At 35.3% G+C, this 24,435-nt stretch overlaps 3 protein-coding genes and 5 non-coding genes across 8 annotated transcripts; 3 read left to right on the top strand and 5 right to left on the bottom strand.

Moving 5' to 3' along the window:
- Window positions 1-3: 3 nt before the first annotated feature.
- On the bottom strand, window positions 4-9,694 carry LOC123421674 (photosystem I assembly protein Ycf3). Its single transcript, XM_045107579.1, has 3 exons — window positions 2,245-9,694; window positions 1,258-1,485; window positions 4-534 (listed from the first exon to the last, which is right to left on the bottom strand). Exons 1-3 carry the CDS (start codon window positions 2,366-2,368, stop codon window positions 374-376), a joined length of 513 nt encoding a protein of 170 aa, XP_044963514.1. The 5' UTR covers window positions 2,369-9,694; the 3' UTR covers window positions 4-373.
- On the top strand, window positions 2,979-3,065 carry TRNAS-GGA. Its single transcript has one exon. It is a non-coding gene; the product is annotated as a tRNA-Ser (tRNA).
- TRNAT-UGU lies at window positions 4,281-4,353 on the bottom strand. Its single transcript has one exon. It is a non-coding gene; the product is annotated as a tRNA-Thr (tRNA).
- Window positions 5,950-6,022, top strand: TRNAF-GAA. Its single transcript has one exon. It is a non-coding gene; the product is annotated as a tRNA-Phe (tRNA).
- A 694-nt stretch (window positions 9,695-10,388) lies between the features above and the next one.
- On the bottom strand, window positions 10,389-12,357 carry LOC123421669 (ATP synthase subunit beta, chloroplastic). Its single transcript, XM_045107575.1, has one exon. It carries the CDS (start codon window positions 11,976-11,978, stop codon window positions 10,482-10,484), a length of 1,497 nt encoding a protein of 498 aa, XP_044963510.1. The 5' UTR covers window positions 11,979-12,357; the 3' UTR covers window positions 10,389-10,481.
- A 91-nt stretch (window positions 12,358-12,448) lies between these two features.
- On the top strand, window positions 12,449-14,304 carry LOC123421670 (ribulose bisphosphate carboxylase large chain). Its single transcript, XM_045107576.1, has one exon. The coding sequence runs from the start codon at window positions 12,761-12,763 to the stop codon at window positions 14,198-14,200; it is 1,440 nt and encodes a 479-aa protein (XP_044963511.1). The 5' UTR covers window positions 12,449-12,760; the 3' UTR covers window positions 14,201-14,304.
- Window positions 14,305-22,412: 8,108 nt separating this feature from the next.
- On the bottom strand, window positions 22,413-22,486 carry TRNAW-CCA. The gene has a single exon. It is a non-coding gene; the product is annotated as a tRNA-Trp (tRNA).
- Window positions 22,487-22,625: 139 nt separating this feature from the next.
- TRNAP-UGG lies at window positions 22,626-22,699 on the bottom strand. The gene has a single exon. It is a non-coding gene; the product is annotated as a tRNA-Pro (tRNA).
- Between the last annotated feature and the right edge of the window lie 1,736 nt (window positions 22,700-24,435).

The raw sequence follows: 24,435 nt of genomic DNA, 5'->3' as shown, positions 1-24,435 counted from the left end.
TTATTTTAAATTTAAGAAACTAGTGTATTTTTTTTTAGGGCATAAGCTCCTATCTATATCTACTTTCCTTGAGCATAATATAGGGTTTTTTATTTTTTATTTGATTCTAAATTCCAAGATAACTCATTAGAATTATTAATAAGATGGTTCTAATATATTAGCAATATTTAGATTGGCCCCCTTTTTTTTATTCACTTTATTACTTCTATTCTAGACCCTATCCCTATGGTTTATTCTTATGAAATATCTTATAAAATAGAAGGTATAAGAAATGGATATAATGAAATTCTTGATTCGATCTTACGACCTAATTTATTTGATTAATGGATCAACAACCAAACCATCCATTTTAGGAAAAAAAAGGAGCATGGTCTTATTCAAATTCAAAGCGCTTCGTAATCTTCAACCAGTTTTGTGCTTCAATATAATTTCCCGGAGTAAGCGCTATAGCTTGTTTCCAATATTCAGCAGCTTGATCAAACCAAGCTTCCGCAATTTCCGAATCACCCTCTAGAATGGCCTGTTCTCCTCGGTCGGAATAGGCAGTTCCTTCCCTTAGAACCGTACTTGAGAGTTTCCTACCTCATACGGCTCAGAAATTGCTATCTTAATTTCCCCTATCTTAACTGAATTCGATTTATCAAAAATCGATCCAATTTGTTCTTGTGTTAAGCAGAAGAAATTAATTACCTAAGTTTCAAACCCTAATTTTTCTCAATAATTAGTTTGATCTTTTTTCCCACCTTCAGAAGAATGAAGCATAGATAGATATAGAGCCTTCGTTCAAATTTTCTGAAAGGTAACTATCCCGGTTTCATATATGAAATCTCTATAGAATCCTTGAAAAAGACTTTTTTCCATAAGAAAGAAAAAAGAACTTACTATCTTTGGGATCTGATACTACACCGCTGCTTAATCCCTTAGTGGATCGGCTCTATTACATAAGCGGATTCCTAAATTTTGCCCCATATCATGGGATAAGTAAGCAGTTTTTTTTAGTTGTATCGACCCAGTCGCTCACTAATTGATCTTTACGGTGCTTTCTCTATCAATTTGAGAAACTTTATCCATAGAGTAGTAGTATAGGCCATACTTTCTTCGTTTTTTGATTCTCGTGAAGTGTCCTTCCTTCCTACAGCTGATAGGGAAAAATCGTTGTTTTTACGATCCCTATGTAGAAAGCCCTTTTTTCCAGTATTTACTAGAAAATTTGATCCTCTCTTTTTTTGTCTTTCTATAGTGGAGATAGTCGCACGTAATGACAGATCACGGCCATATTATTAAAAGCTTGCGGTAAGAAGGGGTTTCGTTCTAGTGCCCGGAAATAATATTCCAAAGCCTTTGTATGCTCTCCATTGCTTGTGTGTATAAGGCCTATGTTATAGAGTATATAACTTCGATCATAGGGATCGATTTCTAGTCGCGTAGCTTCATAATAATTTTGCAAAGCTTCCGCATAATTTCCTTCGGATTGAGCCAACATCCGTTACGGTCGTTCATTCTATTCAAAAAATCTCCGTTCCAAAACCGTACATGAGGTTTTCATCTCATACGGCTCCTCCCTTCTGTACATAATAGTACTAAGCGAAATAATCTTAATCTATAGAATCAAAATAGAATTAGTCCCGTCTCATTATGAACCGAAAGGGGCTGGTATTTTTCCAAGAAATCTCTAGCCAACCTTCCCACAAGAGGTTTTTCTTAACACCAATGAATTCTATTAATGCTAGAGGAAAACGATAGCTCCAATAATTTCTTTGTTCTCAACGCCTCCTATTTAGAGGAATTAGCTACTTCAACGATCTTTGATGGTTATAGGGGTATCCAAAGTACAAACCTGATGGTTGTTTGTTATCCCAACCATTCTTCCCAGCCCTGATACCGATCAGGAAAGGGGTAATTTCTACCAAAGTTTTTCTCTTGTTGATTCCTATTTCTAGGTGTAGTGCTTTTCTCCCCTATGCTGCCTACGGATACTAATAGAGTGGCCTGTAATCCATACCATACCATATCCTGTAGGTGTAACCTTTCGCTCAATACTCAAATCTACAATTGAAGTATCTGAAGCCGCATCAATCGAGGATACACGACGGAAGGAATTGTTAGTTCGCCTCACCTTCCCGAAGCGTGGGTTTGCTTGCTTTACAAATTTGGTTCTCTCTATGCCAACCCCTTTTCTTTTTCCTAAGACTGAGGTATAGGTAGGTCTAAAAAAAAGCAAAAAAAAAAAGAGTCAAATCGCACCATCTCTATAATAAGTAAATGCCTTTTTTTCTCCTGAGGTTGTCGGAATTATTCGCAATAAAATATTGGCTATAATTGAGAAGGTCTTATCAATGAAATTTCCATTTACACGGGATCTAGGCATAATTCCCAAGCCATTCTATATAGAATTGTTTTCATTCCTTCACAAAATAACATAAAAACAAACACATTCGATTCTTATAATTATAAATAGATTGATCCATATGCTCTAAATCCATATGTTTTAAATGGATAAGAGAGATATGGATTTTCCGCTCAGCTCAAATTGTATCCTTTTCCTTCTGCTTGGACACGAAGAGATATGCAATATTTGACTAAGACTGGATTTCATTCCACTTTCCTATTTCTGAACAACAACTTATGTCATCAACTATTTCGTGTTTTCAAAGTTATTAATTGTCTCATACTCTATTTTTGATTTCAATGGTGTAGCGTATCTTATGCAAACGGAATTCTAAGGTTTCTTTATTTTATTATGCAATAAGAAGAATTCTTGCATTCTCTTTTTCTTTAGTTGCGGGAAAACCTAAATTAAAACTTTTATTTTATAGCGAGCGCAATTTCTAGTAAAAAATCCTGTATCCTTCCACCTAGATCAAAAGGAATTTTTCCAATAGAACTAGGGAACCCCCGAGCGGTTGCGGTTGTACCTGTACTGCAGGAATAAGAAAACTCGCTATTCACTCAGTTTATTTTCCATAATAAGTTATGTAGGAAAGATGGCCGAGCGGTTCAAGGCGTAGCATTGGAACTGCTATGTAGACTTTTGTTTACCGAGGGTTCGAATCCCTCTCTTTCCGTTTTTCTTAATTCATCAACGTTAAGGATCACAATGTATCAAATCAAATAGCAATTTATTCCAGTAATAATATCTTATATTATCTTATTTTTATTTAATAGAAATTAAAAATTCTCTATAGCAAATTACTGTGGTATGTAAACATAGAGGAAAAAAGCAAAAAGGATCCTAATCCTAGGGTTAATCAATTTTAGCTAGTTGATGGGAAAATACGAATTAATGGTAATGGTCTTAGGGCTATTTAGTTCGGGGAAAGGGGAAGGGGAAGAAAATTCTATGAACCTTTCCTTTTTTCATTAAGTTCAAGTCTGACGAGAGTAATATTCTACAACTAACAACTCATTTATTTTGAGACCGACCCACTTCCTATCTAGGATTTTATTTACTAGTCCTTTATATTCCAATGTGTCAATCGTCAAATGGCTTGGCAATTTCCCCGGGTCCGATGAAGCAATATAATTTTGAACCAGACCTTTTGATCTTTGGTTATCTTTCGTAGTAATAATATCTCGGGGTTTGCAACGAAAACTTGGTATATTGACTATACGGCCATTAACTAAAATATGTCTATGGTTGACTAATTGGCGGGCCCCAGGAATGGTTGAAGCCATACCCAATCGAAAAAGGATATTATCCAAACGCATTTCAAGTAATTGTAGTAAAACCTGGCCTGTTGACCTTTTTGCTTTTCCAGCGATATGTACATATCTAAGTAATTGTCGTTCTGTCAGACCATAATGAAAACGCAATTTCTGTTTTTCTTGAAGACGAATACGATATTGCTCCTTTTTCCCAGAATTGAATTTTTTTTTAAGATTACTTCCGGATTTAGGTGTTTTTCTAGTGAGTCCTGGTAAAGCTCCCAAACGGCGTATTTTTTTTAAACGAGGTCCTCGATAACGGGACATGAAGACTCCTTTTTTTTATTGAAATTTCATTTTACACAATTAATTTCATTGTATTTACATTACAGAATACATCGAAATTAAAACTGAATTAAACTACAGGATAAACAGAGTAAAATCAACTAAAGTACCACAAAAAATGGAATTTCATCAAAATCTGTATTTTTTGTATTTTTTGTATATATATTATTTATTTTATTGTTTTGTATCTAGCAAAATAGTAAGGTAAAAAACATAAAAGATCCTGGATTCTCCATTTAATTCGGAAAAAAAGAGATTCTTGTTCGTAGAACATCGATAGAGAAAAAAAAAGCCGACTATCGGATTTGAACCGATGACCCTCGCATTACAAATGCGATGCTCTAACCTCTGAGCTAAGTGGGCTTACATAACGGAAATAGTGTAACAAATAGAAATAGGTATAGTATAGGAAATCCGTAAAATCTCAGATATTAGTTATTACTCTTAGCTATTAACTAGTTCTAAATTTGAAGTTCTACTTATAAAAAAATACTAAATAAAAAAATACTAAAACTTCTTAAAGATAAAGTTAGCTTGATATGCTTAACTATAGGATATTTAAAAAGAAAATTATAGACTTTATGGGTATTTTCATTCGATCATTATAGACTTTATTATTTGTTAATAATTTGAGGATTAATATTTCACTAAGGGGAACATAAAGTCAGAGTAAATAAAATTGATAATTCTGATTAGAAAAAAAGAATAAATATCCAGCGTTATAGTATAATTTCGAATACTATAAAAAAGTAAGACGGGAGGTGGGGGAGATAAAAAGTTTTGGATATATTGATTCGGATTGAATTGCAAATACATCAAGGATAGAATCAATGTAATTCAGAATTGCAATAAGCAAGCGGGGTCTCTCAAATAGAGTCGAACTGAACTGCTAGACTACGTTGAGTGATGAACTCAATGATTCAAAAAAAAAACTAAGAGATGGATGAAATTACACAAGGAATCCTGGTCTCAAAGAAGAGGGAAGTGGGGATATGGCGAAATCGGTAGACGCTACGGACTTGATTGTATTGAGCCTTGGTATGGAAACCTGCTAAGTGGTAACTTCCAAATTCAGAGAAACCCTGGAATTAAAAAAGGGCAATCCTGAGCCAAATCCGTGTTTTGAGAAGGGATTCTCGAACTAGAATACAAAGGAAAAGGATAGGTGCAGAGACTCAATGGAAGCTGTTCTAACGAATCGAGTTAATTACGTTGTGTTGTTAGTGGAATTCCTTCTAATTCTAAATTAGAGAAAGAGGGGTTTTATACTTTATACATTTAATAAACACGTATAGATACTGACATAGCAAACGATTAATCACAGAACTCATATTATAATATAGGTTCTTTATCTTTTTTAAAATTTCAAAATAAAATTCGAAATGATTATGAAATAAAAAACTCATATCATAATTTTATTTTGAATTATTGTGAATCCACTCCATTCGAATATTGAATAATCAAATTCTTCAATTCAAATTCAAAGTTTTGAGAACTTTTAAAAAGAAAGTGGATTAATCGGACGAGGACAAAGAGAGAGTCCCATTCTACATGTCAATACTGACAACAATGAAATTTCTAGTAAAAGGAAAATCCGTCGACTTTTTAAGTTGTGAGGGTTCAAGTCCCTCTATCCCCAAATCCTCTTTTTTTTTCTTTTTATCAATGGGTTTAAGATTCATTAGCTTTCTCATTCTACTCTTTCACAAAGGAAAGGAATGCGAAGAGAACTCAATGGATCTTATCCTATTCATTGAATAGATTTCTTTTTTATTAGAGTATCGGCAAGAAATCTTGGTTATTCACTCTATTTTTAAGTATTATTTAAGTAAACCATGCACAATGCATAGGGCTACCCCCCCCCTTTCAAATTTTGAATTTGAAATACTTTAATTGATTTTTTAGTCCTTTTAATTGACATAGATACAAATACTCTACTAGGATGATGCACAAGAAAAGGTCAGGATAGCTCAGTTGGTAGAGCAGAGGACTGAAAATCCTCGTGTCACCAGTTCAAATCTGGTTCCTGGCAGAGAAAAAAAAAGATCCACCGAATAGGTATTGATCCAAATACCTCGAGATGGATTGTGATACATATTTATTAATAATATATAATATAGATAGAGTATGATTTATTCATCTAAGTGGATAAATCTATAATATAAATATAGAGGCACTTCTTTTTAGAGAAGTTTTAAAATATACCCTTTCTTTATGATAAGGAAGGGGGTGAGATTAGGTTCCCCTTTATTTTTTTGCGTTTCTTTATTTTGTATTCCACTATTCCGACGAATATTTTTTTAGTCTTGCTTATCTTTATCTTATCTTATTTTCCTAGTTGTGCTAAGTCATGTGCGCGATACAAAGTTCCTGGTAGAGAACTTCTTTGAGTCATCCTATTTTTCTGTTCATATGAAGGAAATTAATATGTGATTTTCAAAATAGGGGAATCCAAATGAAACCCTTTTTTGGCTCAGTCTATCTGGAATGCTTTTGTATAATAGGAATTAATTATAAATAGGTATTCCGTTTCATCTAGGAAAAGAACCTAAAAATATTCCTTGACTTGAATAAAATCTGGAGTTGTGTTGTATAAGTGAGCACGAATTTCTTATCATTCAATGAGCATCTTGTATTTCATAAAAATTGGGGGTTATATAGTCCTTACGTAAGGGCCAGCCTATCCAACTTTCAGGCATTAGGATACGTTTAAGGCGCGGATGATTATCATAAGAGATTCCCACCATATCATAAGATTCGCGTTCTTGAAAATCGGCACTTCTCCAAATCCAGAAGACAGACGGAATTCTAGGATTATCCTTTTGGGCAAAGACTTTTATGCAGACTTCTTCTGGATTATCTATACCGTATTGTATTCTTGTAAGATGATACACGCTAGCTAAAGATCCACCGGGTGCTACATCATAAGCACATTGGGAGCGTAAATAATTATAACCATATACATATAAAATGACAGCAATGGAATCCCAATCCCCTGCTTTTATTTGTAAAGTCTCTATTCCTCGGTGATCAAAGCCCAAAGATCTATGAACCACCTCATGTTTGACTAGCCAATTAGATAACCAACCCTGCTGCATTGTCTTCATCTCTCCCTCTTTGTATAAATATTTCCCATTTCGGATGCAAGTTTGAAAGATTGCTCTGCTTTTTCTTTTTCTACACAAAAGAGCCCCCCCCTCCTAATTCACTAATTTGTAGGAAGGTACTGGACTTTTGGATTTTAAAAAAGTTTCAGAAGATATATCTAATGTCGATGGTGATTGATAGAGCAATTCTTGCTCATAAGTTCCTGTATGAGTACTGCGCCTAACATAAAGCTTGTGACTGGTAGTAAAACATCTTTTTTTATTTTGAGATAGAGTTCGATCCTCAACTATTTCTCGCGATATCTTCTTACGAAGTTTTGTTAGGGCATCTATAACTGCCTCCGGTTTAGGAGGGCAGCCCGGCAAGTAGACATCCACAGGAATTAACTTATCAACTCCCCGAACAGTACTATAGGAATCCGTACTGAACATTCCCCCTGTAATAGTACAGGCTCCCATAGCAATGACGTATTTTGGTTCAGGCATTTGCTCGTATAATCTCACTAAAGACGGAGCCATTTTCATTGTTACCGTACCGGCTGTTAAAATTAGGTCTGCTTGCCTAGGACTTGATCTTGGTACCAATCCATAACGATCAAAATCGAATCGTGAACCTATTAATGAAGCAAATTCAATGAAACAACAACTGGTACCGTATAGAAGGGGCCATAAACTGGAGAGTCTTGACCAATTCGAAAGATCATTTAGTGTAGTTGAAATAACAGAATTGGAACTTGTTTGGTCAAGTAAGGGAAACTCAATCAAATTCATAACTGTCTCAATAGAATCTTTTCCTTCTTTTTTTTTGTCTAAATATTCAGTTAAGACCATTCCAAGGCTCCTTTTCGCCATGCATAAACTAAACCGACAACTAAGATAAGCACGAAAATCAAAGCTTCGATAAAAACGGATACACCCAATACGTCGAAACTCATTGCCCAAGGGTATAGAAAGACGGTTTCCACATCAAAAACAACAAAAACGAGCGCAAACATATAATAGCGTATTCGGAATTGTACCCAAGCCCCTCCCATGGGTTCTATACCCGATTCATAACTAGAAAGCTTCTCTGGTCCTTCACTAACCGGGGCTAAAAGCCCTGAAATCGAAAATGCCAAAATAGGAATAAGGCTTGCTATTATTAGAAATGTCCAAAAAATATCATATTCGTGAAGCAGAAACATAATGTACTCCCATTAATGTGGAATAGGCGGAACTTAAATTAGTCAATTCAATTCAGCATTGTCAATTTATCCAGAACTTCTCTCTTTTCCTCGGTGAAACAAGAATCTTTTTTGTTCAAACAAAAGCGCTTAGTTTAGCCTTTGTTTCCTCTGTGCTGCATCTTCTTTAAAGATTCATCCAATGGAATCCCAACTCCCTTTCTTTTGGATTTCCATTCTATTTAGATATGGTGTATGTAGATCTAATTCTTATATAAAGAAAACTTTATCGTTTCACTTTGTCTCGCTTTCTCTAGAATCTCTATAAAAAAAGAATAGCTCTATCCTTTATTTACTATTTAATAATAATAAGAGACTATTAAATAAAAATGAGAATACTACTAATTAGAATAATTAGAACCTAATTAAGATAGTAGGACTAATCTATGCAGTATAATGAGAAGTAATACTATAAAAATAAAAATAAAGAACTCTATTTCAGAACTATGAGACAGAATATTCTGTTTTCTTATTTACTCTTTACTTTATTTTTTCTATTTTTCGTTTTTCTTTTCCTGTCTGTATGATTTTGATTTTCGATGAATGAGCCTTTGGTAATGCTTTTATCTCTATTCTATGTCGCAGGCGCCTATCCAGTCTATAAACAAATACTAATGCGAAAATGAAAACTATACTAAACTAAAGAAAACATAGGATAGAGATCCTAAAATAGAAAAAAGGGCATATTAGGGCTATACGGATTCGAACCGTAGACCTTCTCGGTAAAACAGATCAAACGGATTATTATCGAAATGATTTGAACTGTTTCAAAGACCCAACATGCATTTTTTTGCATTGGGCTCTTTCATAAACTGATTTAAAGATCAGTTAGTCCACCATAGTTTTTCTTTACGGAAAGATAATGAGATGGCTCCCTGTGCTCTGATTGATTTTTTGTATTATGATCTATCTAGGAGCAATACCAAAGTGTTTCAAAGGAGGATTACCTTGACTTAGGTCTGCCTCTGGTCTAAATTAAATCAACCTAAGTGAAATGGAGTCTCTATCGTTCCACTGCAAGAGTTAACTATGAGACTTCATACACCTTAAAGTTCATAGAACGAAAAGAAGTTTTTTGGAGGCCCTTATCCTCATTACGCCTAGCATTTAGTGGGCTGGATATTTACCTTATCAACTAGCAAATCCATAAGGGTTCTATTTGATTAGGCACCTGAATTGGCACCTGAATCGGACTGAACCGACTGTTTGTCAGGCTACTGTTCTCCTATTCTCTCGAATCTATGAAGTAAGACATTGATTTTGCAATAAGATCGATTATGTTCATTGCATAATAAGCTCCTTTGAAAAGCATTGGCGCACGTGTAAACGAGTTGCTCTACCGAACTGAGCTATAGCCCTTATCAGAGATATCTTAACATATAGAGAATTTCTTGTCAAGATGAATATTTTCTAATGCCAGAGGATATCCCTTTGATCTGTATCTGTTTAGTATTTAGTTTAGTATTTAGTATATAACAGACCAATAACAGAGCGGTATTGCTTAGAAAAGGGATTCAATATATAATCGATCGAAGTAATGGGTCTTCCTTTGTGGTGATAAATTGCCTACTTAACTCAGTGGTTAGAGTATTGCTTTCATACGGCGGGAGTCATTGGTTCAAATCCAATAGTAGGTAAGTAGGTAGAAAAATTACTAGATAGCATTGGACTTACTTCGCTTCGCTATCTAATAACTTTTTCTACCCCTCTTCCCTTTTTCTTTGTATCAACTATAAACCACTGGATTGTCTTCAATTGGATGGGGGAATCCAATTGACAGCCTCGATTCGTATCCTAGCTCGTCTGAGAGCGAGCTTCGCTTCAACCAAATCTTTCGTACCCTCAGCTTTACTCAAGTTAGCTTCGGCTATTTCAAGTGCCTTTTGAGCTTCTTCCGGATCAATATCACTACCCAGTTCCGCATCATTTCCTAAAATGATGATCTCATTATTAACTATTCTCGCAAAACCGCTCCACAGAACCGCCGTTAACCATTGGTCGTTGAGGAGGCGTATTCTCAAAGGACCCATATCTACTGCTGTGTTAATAGGGGCGTGGTTTGGTAATACGCCAATTTGGCCACTATTCGTGGATAAAATGATTTCTTTCACTTCACAATCCCAAATAATTCGCTTAGGAGTCAGTACATAAAGATTTAATTTCATTTCTGCGATTTGTTCTCCTCTTCTAAGGTTATAGCTTTCGTGCTAGCTTCATCGATGTTACCCACCAAATAAAAAGCCTGTTCAGGTAGGCCGTCTAATTCTCCGGAAAGGATTAGTTGAAATCCCCTAATAGTTTCCGCAAGAGCAACATACTTTCCTGGAGAACCAGTAAAAACTTCTGCCACAAAGAACGGTTGTGATAAGAAACGCTCAATTTTTCTTGCTCTTGCTACAGTTAAACGATCCTCTTCCGATAATTCATCCAAGCCAAGAATTGCGATAATGTCCTGAAGTTCTTTGTAACGTTGTAAAGTTTCCTTAACTCTTTGCGCAGTTTCATAATGTTCGTTGCCAACGATCCGAGGCTGTAACATAGTTGATGTTGAATCTAAAGGATCTACTGCTGGATAAATACCCTTGGAAGCTAATCCTCTGGAAAGTACGGTAGTAGCATCCAAATGTGCAAATGTTGTGGCAGGGGCAGGGTCGGTCAAATCGTCCGCAGGTACATAAACTGCTTGAATCGAAGTTATAGATCCCTTTTTAGTAGAAGCAATTCTTTCTTGCAAAGAACCCATTTCTGTACTAAGAGTAGGTTGATAACCCACTGCGGAGGGCATTCTCCCTAATAAAGCGGATACCTCTGATCCTGCTTGAACAAAACGAAAGATATTATCGATAAATAAAAGCACGTCTTGCTTATTAACATCTCGGAAATATTCTGCCATAGTTAGGGCAGTTAAACCAACTCTCATACGAGCTCCCGGTGGTTCATTCATTTGGCCATAGACTAGAGCTACCTTTGATTCTTCAATATTTTTTTCATTAATTACTCCGGATTCCTTCATTTCCATATAAAGATCATTTCCTTCACGAGTCCGTTCCCCTACTCCACCGAATACGGATACGCCCCCATGAGCTTTAGCAATGTTATTGATTAATTCCATGATCAGTACTGTTTTACCTACTCCAGCCCCCCCAAATAGTCCTATTTTTCCTCCACGTCGATAAGGAGCTAAAAGATCGACGACCTTAATACCTGTTTCAAAGATGGATAATTTCGTATCTAACTCGATAAAGGCAGGCGCAGATCTATGAATAGGGAACGTTGCACTACTATCTACAGGACCCAAATTGTCAACAGGCTCCCCAAGAACGTTGAAAATTCGTCCGAGAGTAGCTCCACCGACCGGAACACTGAGAGGAGCTCCCGTGTCAATCACTTCCATTCCTCTCATCAACCCGTCCGTAGCACTCATAGCTACAGCTCTAACTCGATTATTTCCTAATAATTGTTGTACCTCACAAGTCACATTAATTTGCTTATCGGCAGTGTCTCTACTCTGGACTACTAAAGCGTTATAAATATAAGGTAACTTGCCCGGGGGAAAAGTGACATCCAGCACGGGTCCAATAATTTGATCGATACGACCTGTACTTTTTTCTTCACTTGTGGAAACCCCGGGACGAGAAGTAGTAGGATTGGTTCTCATAATTATCACATAATTAAAAAAAAGGAATTTGTCGAAATTTTTCTTTTTTTATTGTTGAATAATGCCAAATCAAATCAAAAAAAATCCAAAAGTAAAAAGGAAATGAATTAGTTAATTCAATAAGAGAGAAAAGGGGACCAGGACTTGATTTCGTTGCCCAAGCGAATCCCATTCAATCGTTTACTCATGGAATGAGTCCGTTGGAAAGTTCAATCAATCTTTTTTTCATATACATTTTGCCTTTTGTGGAGGATCTGTGCCTACTCTACTTTCCTATCTAGGACTTCGATATACAAAATATATACTACTGTGAAGCATAGATTGCTGTCAACAAAGAATTTTATTAGTATTTAGTTAGGTATTTGCATTCCAAATAAGAAAAGAGACCTATTAAGAACTTGTAAAATAAGGATTAGGGATTAATTTGGGTTGCGCTATACCTATCAAAGAGTATACAATAATGATGGATTTGGTAAATCAAATCCATGGTTTAATAACGAACCGTGTTAACTTACCATAACAACAACTCAATTCCTATCGAATTCCTATAGTGGAATTCCTATAGGATAGAACATACACAGGGTGTACGCATTATATATGAATGAAACATATTCATTAACCTAAGCATGCCCTCAATTTTCTTTAATGAGTTGATATTATATTAATTGAATATCCTTTTTGTTTTACGAGATTTTTGCTAAAGTTTCATTTACGCCTAATTAACATCGAGTAGACCCTGTTATTGTGAGAATTCTTAATTCAAGAGTTGTAGGGAGGGACTTATGTCACCACAAACAGAAACTAAAGCAGGTGTTGGATTTCAAGCTGGTGTTAAAGATTATAAATTGACTTACTACACCCCAGAGTATGAAACTAAGGATACTGATATCTTGGCAGCATTCCGAGTAAGTCCTCAGCCTGGGGTTCCGCCCGAAGAAGCAGGGGCTGCAGTAGCTGCCGAATCTTCTACTGGTACATGGACAACTGTTTGGACTGATGGACTTACCAGTCTTGATCGTTACAAAGGACGATGCTATCACATCGAGCCTGTTGCTGGGGAAGACAGCCAATGGATCTGTTATGTAGCTTATCCATTAGACCTATTTGAGGAGGGTTCCGTTACTAACATGTTTACTTCCATTGTGGGTAACGTATTTGGGTTCAAAGCCCTACGTGCTCTACGTTTGGAGGATCTACGAATTCCCCCTACTTATTCAAAAACTTTCCAAGGCCCGCCTCATGGTATCCAAGTTGAAAGAGATAAGTTGAACAAGTATGGCCGTCCTTTATTGGGATGTACTATTAAACCAAAATTGGGATTATCCGCAAAAAATTATGGTAGAGCGTGTTATGAGTGTCTACGTGGTGGACTTGATTTTACCAAAGATGATGAAAACGTAAACTCACAACCATTTATGCGCTGGAGAGACCGTTTTGTCTTTTGTGCCGAAGCTATTTATAAATCACAGGCCGAAACCGGTGAAATCAAGGGGCATTACTTGAATGCGACTGCGGGTACATGTGAAGAAATGATTAAGAGAGCTGTATTTGCGAGAGAATTAGGGGTTCCTATTGTAATGCATGACTACTTAACCGGGGGATTCACCGCAAATACTACTTTGGCTCACTATTGCCGCGACAATGGCTTACTTCTTCACATTCACCGTGCAATGCATGCAGTTATTGATAGACAGAAAAATCATGGTATGCATTTCCGTGTATTAGCTAAAGCATTGCGTATGTCTGGGGGAGATCATATCCACTCCGGTACAGTAGTAGGTAAGTTAGAAGGGGAACGCGAAATGACTTTAGGTTTTGTTGATTTATTGCGCGATGATTTTATTGAAAAAGATCGTGCTCGCGGTATCTTTTTCACTCAGGACTGGGTATCCATGCCAGGTGTTATACCGGTAGCTTCAGGTGGTATTCATGTTTGGCATATGCCAGCTCTGACCGAAATCTTTGGGGACGATTCTGTATTACAATTTGGTGGAGGAACTTTAGGACATCCTTGGGGGAATGCACCTGGTGCAGCAGCTAATCGAGTGGCTTTAGAAGCTTGTGTACAAGCTCGTAACGAAGGGCGTGATCTTGCTCGCGAAGGTAATGAAATTATCCGAGCAGCTTGCAAATGGAGTCCTGAACTAGCCGCAGCTTGTGAAGTATGGAAGGCGATCAAATTCGAGTTCGAGCCGGTAGATACTATCGATAAGAAGGTCTAAAAAAAAATAAACGAAATAAAAAGAGAAAAAAATAAGTTATGAAATGCAGTAATTCTTCTTTATTCTTCTAATTGATTGCAATTAAACTCGGCTCAATCTTTTTTTTTATAAAAAAGATTGAGCCGAATAAAAATAGATCATGATATGATCATGAGACTTGACAAATCGAGATTCGTCTATTCTATATATCTAGAATATATATATATATTAAGGTATAATACAATAAAGAAATAAAAAGAAAATAATAAAATATAGTAGTATCATATGATAATGGAATCAAATACGCAGTATTTACAGAAAAAAGTCTTCGTTTATTGGGAAAGAATCAATATACTTTTAATGTCGAATCGGGATTCACTAAGACAGAAATAAAGCATTGGTTCAAACTCTTCTTTGGATTAAGGTGGTAGCTGTGAATAGCCATCGACTACCTGGAAAAGGTAGAAGAATAGGACCTATTCTGGGCCGTACAATGCATTACAGACGTATGATCATTACCCTTCAACCGGGTTATTCTATTCCACTTCTAGATAGAGAAAAAAACTAAAGGAGAATGAATGAAAAAAGACATAGTTTGGAAGTTAGACCTTTTTATAAGACTCTCTTTCAATTTCAAAAAAGAGGACGTTTGAAACTTTTAACAGGCGTAATCGTGAGTCAACATGCTAGAACTAGATAAGGAAGTTTTCTATAACCTTAATAAAAAGGATAAAAAGGTAGTTTTAGTTTATGACTCCGATCAAGAGCGAGAAATCCTTGATTTGGGATTGGACATAGAACCTGGACCCATCGGAGAGACGTTGAAAGGAGCGTATCCTGATGGTAAGAATTATACTTTCGTGGAAATACAGCGCTATAGACTTCAGTGTGGTAGAGTAGACGTTTTGTTCCTAATTTTTCTGGACCAAACCTCCGCTCCGACCCAACGATACAATGAATTTTTTCTGTTCATATTCATAAATAAAAAAGATTAGGAATCGCAATGCTACTATATGCGTCCAGAGCAGTATTTTGAATACTATTCTTCTATAATCCATTATTGCGCGGGGTCTTACTAACAGGACTTCGCGGCACAGGACGGGTCTTCGTCGAAAAGCTAACACCACCCGGCATTTTCATACCCTTTCTTTGGGTGGTATATCGCCTTTAAAAGTCTAAGAGGGTAGTAGGGGGGATCTTAAGAGGGTAGTAGGGGATCTTAAGAGGGTAGTAGGGGATCTATAGTAGGTAAGATAATTTGCCCTTTGATTTTGATTGAATATACTATTTTTCTGCCTTTACCACGCATTATTGTATGCGCTTCTAGAGAAGTATGTATGCAGGAAGTAAATTCTAGTCGCTTTCTTTTGAATCCAATTTCAAATTAGATTAGAAAGATAGAAAGGCCATGAGGATGGGAAAATAAAAAAAATCTTTTTAATTAGTTCTCCTTTTTTGGAATTTTCTTATTATCCTTATCATTTTTTTTACAGAATATTTTGCAAACTAAAAAAATACAATAGTCAATATTCCTTATAATAGATATACTTAATTATATCATAAGAATCTTAAGATATTTTTCGACTAGATAGAAATAGTAAATTTGAATTGAGACACCTATTCCATGACGGATTTAAACTTACCTTCTATTTTCGTGCCTTTAGTAGGCTTAGTATTTCCGGCAATTGCAATGACTTCTTTATTTCTTTATGTGCAAAAAAAAAAGATTGTCTAGTATTTTTTAGTGTAAGTAATATAATATGGTAGGGTATGTGACTTTTTCTACACACACTTTCTACACACAAATGAAAAACGGCTATGGATGCAGATATAGGCTACGAGCATAAATGCATGAATATGCAGAGCTTGGTATAGCGAGTTTTTTTTTATTTATTTTAATTGAATCAACGAATATTTTTTGAATAGAAAGTCAATGTATCTAACCTATTATTTCACAGGAGTACTAGTTGCTGAAGGCGATTTCAGAATCAAAAAAAGTAAAGGCAAAATTATTTAGCTTATTCTCTCAATTTCAATCGACCGCTGCTGGATTTAGTATATCTAATATGAATTGGCGATCAGAACACATATGGGTAGAACTTCTAAAAGGTTCTCGAAAAAGGAGTAATTTTTTCTGGGCCTGTATTCTTTTTCTAGGTTCACTAGGATTCTTATTGGTTGGGACTTCCAGTTATCTTGGTAAGAATATTATATCTATACTTCCATCTCAAGAAATTCTTTTTTTTCCGCAGGGGGTCGTGATGTCTTTCTACGGAATCGCAGGCCTATTCATTAGCTCCTACCTGTGGTGTACTATTTTGTGGAATGTAGGTAGTGGTTATGACCGATTCGATAGAAAAGAGGGAATAGTTTGCATTTTTCGTTGGGGATTCCCTGGAATAAAACGTCGCGTCTTCCTTCGATTCCTTATGCGGGATATCCAATCAATTAGAATTCAGGTTAAAGAGGGTCTTTATCCTCGTCGTATTCTTTATATGGAAATCCGGGGCCAGGGGATCATTCCCTTGACTCGTACTGATGATAAGTTTTTTACTCCACGAGAAATTGAACAAAAAGCTGCCGAATTGGCCTATTTCTTGCGCGTACCAATTGAAGTATTTTGAGGTATCTTTTTTGAACTGAATTGAATGAAGAAAAGATAAATTGGAAGAAGAAAAGTTTTCTCAACATGGGGAGGAAGTCCCTTCGAAATTGGATTTGTTATTGTAAGGGGATTTTTAAGTATTTATCTAAAGGAAGGAACAAACGAGGATAAGATAAAATTATTTTAAATTTTTTTTGTCGAAGTTAGATATATTGCATACTATTCTTCTCTTCCATTTTCACCCGAAAGGGCTTTTTTTATTCTATTTCACTATTTCATTCCATCTAGATCTAAGAAAGAACCCAATGCACTGAAATTCCACTAATATACAAAAAAGAAGAATAGATACAGGGTATCAAACCTATAGAGTTTTTGCTTCAAAGAAATAGAAATATCATGAAATAGAAATATCATCATATAGAGTCAGGGAATGGAATAGAGTCAGCGAATGAAGCATATTCATTAACAACTCCATTTACAGATCAAAAATGAAAAAAAAGAAAGCATTGCCTTCTTTACTATATCTTGTATTTATCGTACTTTTGCCTTGGGGGGTCTCTTCCTCATTTAACAAATGTCTGGAACTTTGGATTAAGAATTGGTGGAATACCAGGCAATCCGAAACTCTCTTAACTGATATTCAAGAGAAAAGGATTCTAGAAAGATTCATAGAATTAGAAGAACTTTCTCTCTTGGACGAGATGATAAAAGGGAAACTAAAGACACATGTACAAAAACCTCCTACAGGAATACACAAGGAAATAATACAATGGGTCAAAATAAATAATGAGGATCATCTCCATATCATTTTGCATTTCTCGACAAATATAATCTGTTTGGCTATTCTAAGTGGTTCTTTTTTTCTGGGTAAAGAGGAACTTGTCATTTTGAATTCTTGGGTTCAGGAATTCTTCTATAATTTAAATGACTCAATAAAAGCTTTTTTTATTCTTTTAGTTACTGATTTTTTTGTTGGATTTCACTCCACCCGTGGTTGGGAACTAGTAATTCGTTGGGTCTATAACGATTTTGGATGGGCTCCTAATGAGCTTATTTTCACTATTTTTGTTTGTAGTTTTCCAGTAATTCTAGATACATGTTTGAAATTTTGGGTCTTTTTTTGTTTAAACCGTCTATCTCCTTCGCTTGTAGTCATTTATCATTCAATTAGTGAAGCATAAATTCATTTGATCTCCCGATATTAATATTAATCAAATTAGCATCTTTCTTTAGAAAGAAAGCCCTTTTCCATTTTACCAAAATTCTTTCTATTTATACCTGCTTTAAGGTATTCATCATTGCAGTACAACTGTTGCAGTAGAATGCCAACAAATTCGTGTATAGGGAACTAGATTAGCTTAGCTACCTATCTAATTTATTGTAGAAATTCTGGGATCTGTGATTGGACATGGAAAATAGAAATACTTTTTCTTGGGTAAAGGAACAGATAACTCGATCGATTTCTGTATCGATCATGATATACGTAATAACTCGGACATCTATTTCAAATGCATATCCCATTTTTGCGCAGCAGGGTTATGAAAACCCACGAGAAGCAACTGGGCGAATTGTATGTGCCAATTGCCATTTAGCTAGCAAGCCCGTCGATATTGAAGTTCCCCAAGCTGTGCTTCCCGATACTGTATTTGAAGCAGTTCTTCGAATTCCTTATGATATGCAATTGAAACAAGTTCTTGCTAATGGAAAAAAGGGAGGGTTGAATGTAGGTGCTGTTCTTATTTTGCCCGAGGGATTTGAATTAGCGCCGCCCGACCGTATTTCCCCTGAGTTAAAAGAAAAGATAGGAAATCTTGCTTTTCAGAGTTATCGTCCCGATAAAAAAAATATTCTTGTGATAGGCCCTGTTCCCGGTAAGAAATATAGTGAAATTGTCTTTCCCATTCTTTCCCCTGATCCTGCTACGAAGAAAGATGCTCATTTCTTAAAATATCCTATATATGTAGGGGGAAACCGAGGAAGAGGACAGATCTATCCTGATGGTAGCAAGAGTAACAATACAGTCTATAATGCTACGTCAACAGGTATAGTAAGAAAAATACTACGTAAAGAAAAAGGGGGGTATGAAATATCCATAGTTGATGCATCAGATGGACGCCAAGTGATTGATATTATACCTCCCGGACCAGAACTTCTTGTTTCAGAGGGGGAATCCATCAAGATTGATCAACCATTAACAAGCAATCCTAATGTGGGAGGTTTTGGTCAGGGGGACGCAGAAATCGTGCTTCAGGATCCATTACGTGTCCAAGGCCTTTTGTTCTTCTTCGCATCCGTTATTTTGGCACAAGTTTTTTTGGTTCTCAAAAAGAAACAGTTTGAAAAGGTTCAATTGTACGAAATGAATTTCTAGGTCCCGGAATTTCTTACCATCAAGTTGGTAAAAAGCCTCGATTTATTGGCAATTGCTAGAATTATCTATGATCTTTTTTGGAAATCCTTTTTTTGTTTAGACTTTTTTTTGTTTACGAGATGTCTGGAATTCCTTATTTATATCTCATGCAAAAGAAGAGAATCCAAGGCAAAGGCGAGAACAATAAAATTTAAATTTCTTTCGAGGGATTGCAGGTCTTCTTAATCGTCTATTCGGCACAAGAAAAAGGCTTTTTCTTGTGCCGATTCTTCTTGTATCAAAATAAGAATCCTTTTTCTTCCTAATTCGTCAAAGATTACTTTACTATTTCTTCTTTATTCGGGTCTGTCTCTTGGGCCTCTTTTTCTTTTGCTTAGGTTTAGCCGAGGTAGTGGACAAACAGAGGGGAAGAAAATATGGCGGGGGACAAATTTCTTGTGATTGTAAGCAAATAGAATTGCTTGGCTTGTTTAATTAAGTTTAACTTCAAACTTACAGAAATTTTGCAAAAAAAAGTAAACTCTTCCATTGAAGGTTTTTTTTTTATTTTTAGGCTAGTTGAATAGTTTTGATTAAGGTTTTATTAGTTTATTACTCGAAACTAAATCAAGGATTTTCAGGATACTTCCTTTGTGGAATAAGATATTGGATCCTCGAGTGATCTCTTTTTCTTGTTGCTTCATAAGAGTGAATCGAATAGATTCAATTCGCGTTATAAGAGTAAAAATTCCGCGGGTCCTTTCCGCTCTAATCAGATAAAGGGGGTAAGGACCCGCTAAGCTCCTACTTTTTCATGTTTACAATCTGGTCCCTCCGATTACTATAGAGATGAACCCAATCCAGAATATGAACCATAAAAGAAAACACCTACTAAACCAATCACAGGAATACCAGCTACAGTACCTATCAGCCAAAGAGGAATTCTTCCAGTAGTATCGGCCATTTCCCCTACTTTCCTCCACATTTTATCAATTGGTCATGCTAGAGACAAAAACAGTCATGGGTAGTTATAAGGATGGTATCTTTCCAAATGGGATAAGAGAATTCTTATTAGTCTCTTTCTTTCTCTCAATTGAAGAAGTAATTGGAAAATAAAACAGCAAGTACAAAAATGAGTAATAAACCCCAGTATAGACTGGTACGATTCAATTCAACATTTTGTTCATTCGGGTTTGATTGTGTCATAGTTCTATAGTTGGAATTTGGTTTATCGTTGGATGAACTGCATTGCTGATATTGATCCCAAGAAAAAAACAGTAGGTACAGCTAGTCCGTGAATAGCCAGCCATCGCACTGTAAAAATAGGATAGGTTCGATCTATGGTCATTGAGGGCCTCCTAAAAGGATCTACTAAATTCATCGAGTTGTTCTAAAGAATCAAAACGGTCGGTTATTAACGGAATTCCTTGTCGGCTTTCCGTGAAATATTCGTTTGGCCTAGGACTTCCAAACACGTCATAAGCTAAACCCGTACTGACAAATAACCAACCCGCAATGAATAGGGAAGGTATAGTAATGCTATGAATAACCCAGTATCGAATACTGGTAATAATATCAGCAAAAGAACGTTCTCCCGTGCTTCCAGACATGCTGAACTCCCAAAATTTTTGTACATTCAAAAAAGGAATTGATTCCGTAAAAGATGGGATCAACCAGTAAATAGAAAATTACTGATATTTCATCCTTGTGAGATTGTCAATTTTGTACCAAAGGTGTATTTTGAGTATACCGAATTAGTATAGCTATCCTTCCTATGGCACAGCAATCTGGTTTTGCCTGGTTCCGAAACATAATTACTTTTTTTTGTCTATAGGTAAGCTATATGTTATTCAAGGCGTCAATAGAAAACCCCTTTTTTGTAGGTTCTATTTATTTTCCTTGGCTTCGGAATAATAGAGTAATTCGGAATAGCAGCCAAAATCTTGGGAAAATCTAAGTTAATGATCAATAGGTTTGGATAAATAATTTAGGAAGGATATTCTCATACTGACACAATACAAGGACAAGTATATATATGTGAAATTTATCCTTTCATAATTCGTAATTAATCCTTGTCTTGTTTGTTGGATTAGGTCTAACTTTCTTGACCAAACTGCGAGCGTGGAACTTTACGAGATGAAATAGGGAAAGACAGAAGATAGAATAGAACTTAAAAGGATAATTGAAGTGACTCGTCTTCGAATCTACTTTGGTTGGAGTTCGAAAAAGGAATAAAAATAAAGTAAATTCAAGGAAGAGCTTTCTTTTTTTTTTAACAGACCCTCGGGAGGTCGTGGAATGCTTTTCTTCTCCTCTTATTCCATATAGAATACAATCAGTTAAAATTAAAATAAGAAGGAATAGGGGAATATTCGATCGTTCAGTCCAAAAAGAGGGTCCTATTGAAAAAGAAATTATCCAAAATAGAAAGAAGTTTTTTTTTTCAAATTCAATTGTTTATTTATCTCTTATTCCGAAATTTCCCTGAAAATCCAATTTCATTTTTTCATTCAATGGGGTTATATGATCTAGTTCTTAATATTATTACTTTACTCAATTGAAAAATTCCATAACAAATCTCTTGATTCGAAATTAGGGACTCATGTATCATCTGATGAATCCACTTTCTTTTACACTTCTGTATCTCACTCTATCTTGTTTTTTAGTATTATCTAAAATAACTGATGAATTATGAATTTTCCATAACTTAGGTAAATGCTTTACCAACATATGTAGTGTAGTAAAAAAAAATAAATGGAATTTAACTCTTTCATGCTTACTTTAACTAGTTATTTCGGTTTTCTACTGGCTGCTTTAACTATAACCCCAGCTCTATTTATTGGCTTGAACAAGATACGTCTTATTTGAATTGACTGAATAATAATAATTCAGAAAAGCAAAATCTTTCTTTGGGATTCCTGATATTCTACGACTCTTTTCCAGACTAATTAGGAATTCTTTTCTTGGTCATTGAGATTCGTGGATAATTTAGAGTACTATTTAGGGATAGATCGTACCTCTTTTTTTATCCCCCCGAACAAATCGAAATGATTGAAGTTTTTCTATTTGGAATCGTCTTAGGCCTAATTCCTATTACTTTAGCGGGATTATTCGTGACTGCGTATTTGCAATACAGGCGTGGGGATCAGTTGGATCTTTGATTGAGTCATTTTTTTTTTTTTATTGACCTCCTCTCTGGTCTGGAGGAGGTCAAATTGGAGTTACAATTCAATTTTGTTAAATTATTTTACTCTGCTTCGACATAAGATAGATGGAATCACGCTCTGTAGGATTTGAACCTACGACATCGGGTTTTGGAGACCCGCGTTCTACCGAACTGAACTAAGAGCGCTTTCATTCATTCAAAAAGAAAATCTTTTTCTATTCCTAATGTATCTCACGTACGTATAGTCTCCACAAATTCCAGTTATACCCACTTTACTTTAATTGATCTCGTTGCTACTGCCTATAAAGAAGAAAGAAGTAATAGGTAGGGATGACAGGATTTGAACCTGTGACATTTTGTACCCAAAACAAACGCGCTACCAAGCTGCGCTACATCCCTTTTCCAAATTAAATTGTTGTGCAATGCCATTGTACACAATTCCTGTCTTCTTTTCCACATCATAATTTTCTTATTCTTTCTCTATCTATATATAGAACCCTCGTGTCATTTCTTCTTTTTGGTCTCATATAATTAAGGAATTATATACAGCTAAAATCCAATAGAATTTCGCCTATAAAAGAAAGATTACTTTTCCTTGATAATATATAGGAAGAAGGGGTCATCTTTTTATTTTTTAGGGATAGGACAATTTCGGAAAATTTCGTCGATTATGGTTCAGTTTATATATAGCATAAGTTTATGATCATATATGTATTCCAACAAGGAAGGAGGATTTTCAATGCGGGATATAAAAACATATCTCTCTGTAGCACCCGTGCTAAGTACTCTATGGTTTGGTGCTTTAGCAGGTTTATTGATAGAAATTAATCGTTTATTCCCGGATGCTTTGTCATTCCCTTTTTTTTAATTCTAGTTATTGCTATGGGAGGGATAGATTTCTTCGTGATATGACAAAATTTTATCTTATCCTTTTCAATCTTTTTTTAGTATCGGAAGGAAAAAGAAAGAAAAGATGGATTGGGTTGAACCTCAGAGTCATTAAAAATTTGGTAAACCCTATTTTTAAAAATAGAAATTCAATTTAAAGGGGTACCCAAGCTAAATCAGGCCTCAGAAATCAGAGCATAGAAAAAGGCGGGGCTGACTAATTAAATGAAAGGATTTCGAACCAAAATCTTTGCTAATTCGACAAGGATTGTATTCTTTAATTATTTCTCTATTTTTTATTACTTAATTTAAGAATAAAAAAAAATTATTCTAATGAATTTTATTCTTCTTCTTCGGATTCAAAATAGAAGAATAAAAGAATAAGTAGAAGAATTAAATTAAGTCAATCCAAAAGGAAAAGGAGGTTCATGGCCAAGGGAAAAGATGTTAGAATCAGAGTTATTTTGGAATGCATCAGTTGTGTTCGAAAAGGTGCCAATGAGGAATCGACGGGGATTTCTAGATATAGTACTCAAAAGAATCGCCACAATACACCCGGACAATTAGAATTCAAAAAATTTTGTCGTTATTGTCGCAAGCATACGACTCATCACGAAATAAAGAAATAGGAACATCGTGTATTCGATCTTTCCAAACAACAGAAAGAGTAAGAACTTCATATTTTATATATAAATAAAACATAGTATAGAATACAAAATACAAATCAACTCATCTGATTTCCGGTCGATATTATTTCATATGTATAGAGGGTAATTCATAATACTATAAATATGAATCAAATAAGATATGGATCAAAGAAAAACTACTTCTTCTGGATCCTAAATTAATAAAATAAAGAAGTGCATTTTCCAATTTTAAATTAAATAAGGAATAAATCATGTATACATCTAAACAACCTTTTCTTAAATCTAAGCAACCCTTTAGTAAATCCAAGCAAACTTTTAATAAATCCAAGCAACCCTTTCGTAAATCCAAGCAAACTTTTCGTAAATTCAAACAACCTTTTCGTAAATCTAAACAACCTTTTCGTAGGCGTCCCCGGATTGGCCCGGGAGATCGAATTGATTATAGAAACATGAGTTTAATTAATAGATTTATTAGTGAACAAGGAAAAATATTATCGAGACGAATAAATAGATTAACCTTGAAACAACAACGATTAATTACTCTTGCTATAAAACAGGCTCGTATTTTATCTTTTTTACCGTTTCGTAACTATGAGAACG

The sequence above is a fragment of the Hordeum vulgare genome, unplaced genomic scaffold (assembly GCF_904849725.1).
Source record: "Hordeum vulgare subsp. vulgare unplaced genomic scaffold, MorexV3_pseudomolecules_assembly, whole genome shotgun sequence".
NCBI classification, from domain to species: Eukaryota; Viridiplantae; Streptophyta; class Magnoliopsida; order Poales; family Poaceae; genus Hordeum; species Hordeum vulgare.
This window is presented reverse-complemented; position numbering and strand designations above follow the sequence as displayed.

Excerpts from the sequence above, each read along its gene's own strand:
- LOC123421674 (XM_045107579.1), bottom strand. The coding sequence starts at position 2,368 with ATGCCTAGATCCCGTGTAAATGGAAATTTCATTGATAAGACCTTCTCA. Across the intron at positions 1,486-2,244 it reads ATTTACTTATTATAGAGATG|GGATGTTGGCTCAATCCGAA; the intron begins GTGCGATTTGAC and ends AACGACCGTAAC. Across the intron at positions 535-1,257 it reads TATGGCCGTGATCTGTCATT|ACCGAGGAGAACAGGCCATT; the intron begins ACGTGCGACTAT and ends CTGCCTATTCCG.
- LOC123421669 (XM_045107575.1), bottom strand. The coding sequence starts at position 11,978 with ATGAGAACCAATCCTACTACTTCTCGTCCCGGGGTTTCCACAAGTGAA.
- LOC123421670 (XM_045107576.1), top strand. The coding sequence starts at position 12,761 with ATGTCACCACAAACAGAAACTAAAGCAGGTGTTGGATTTCAAGCTGGT.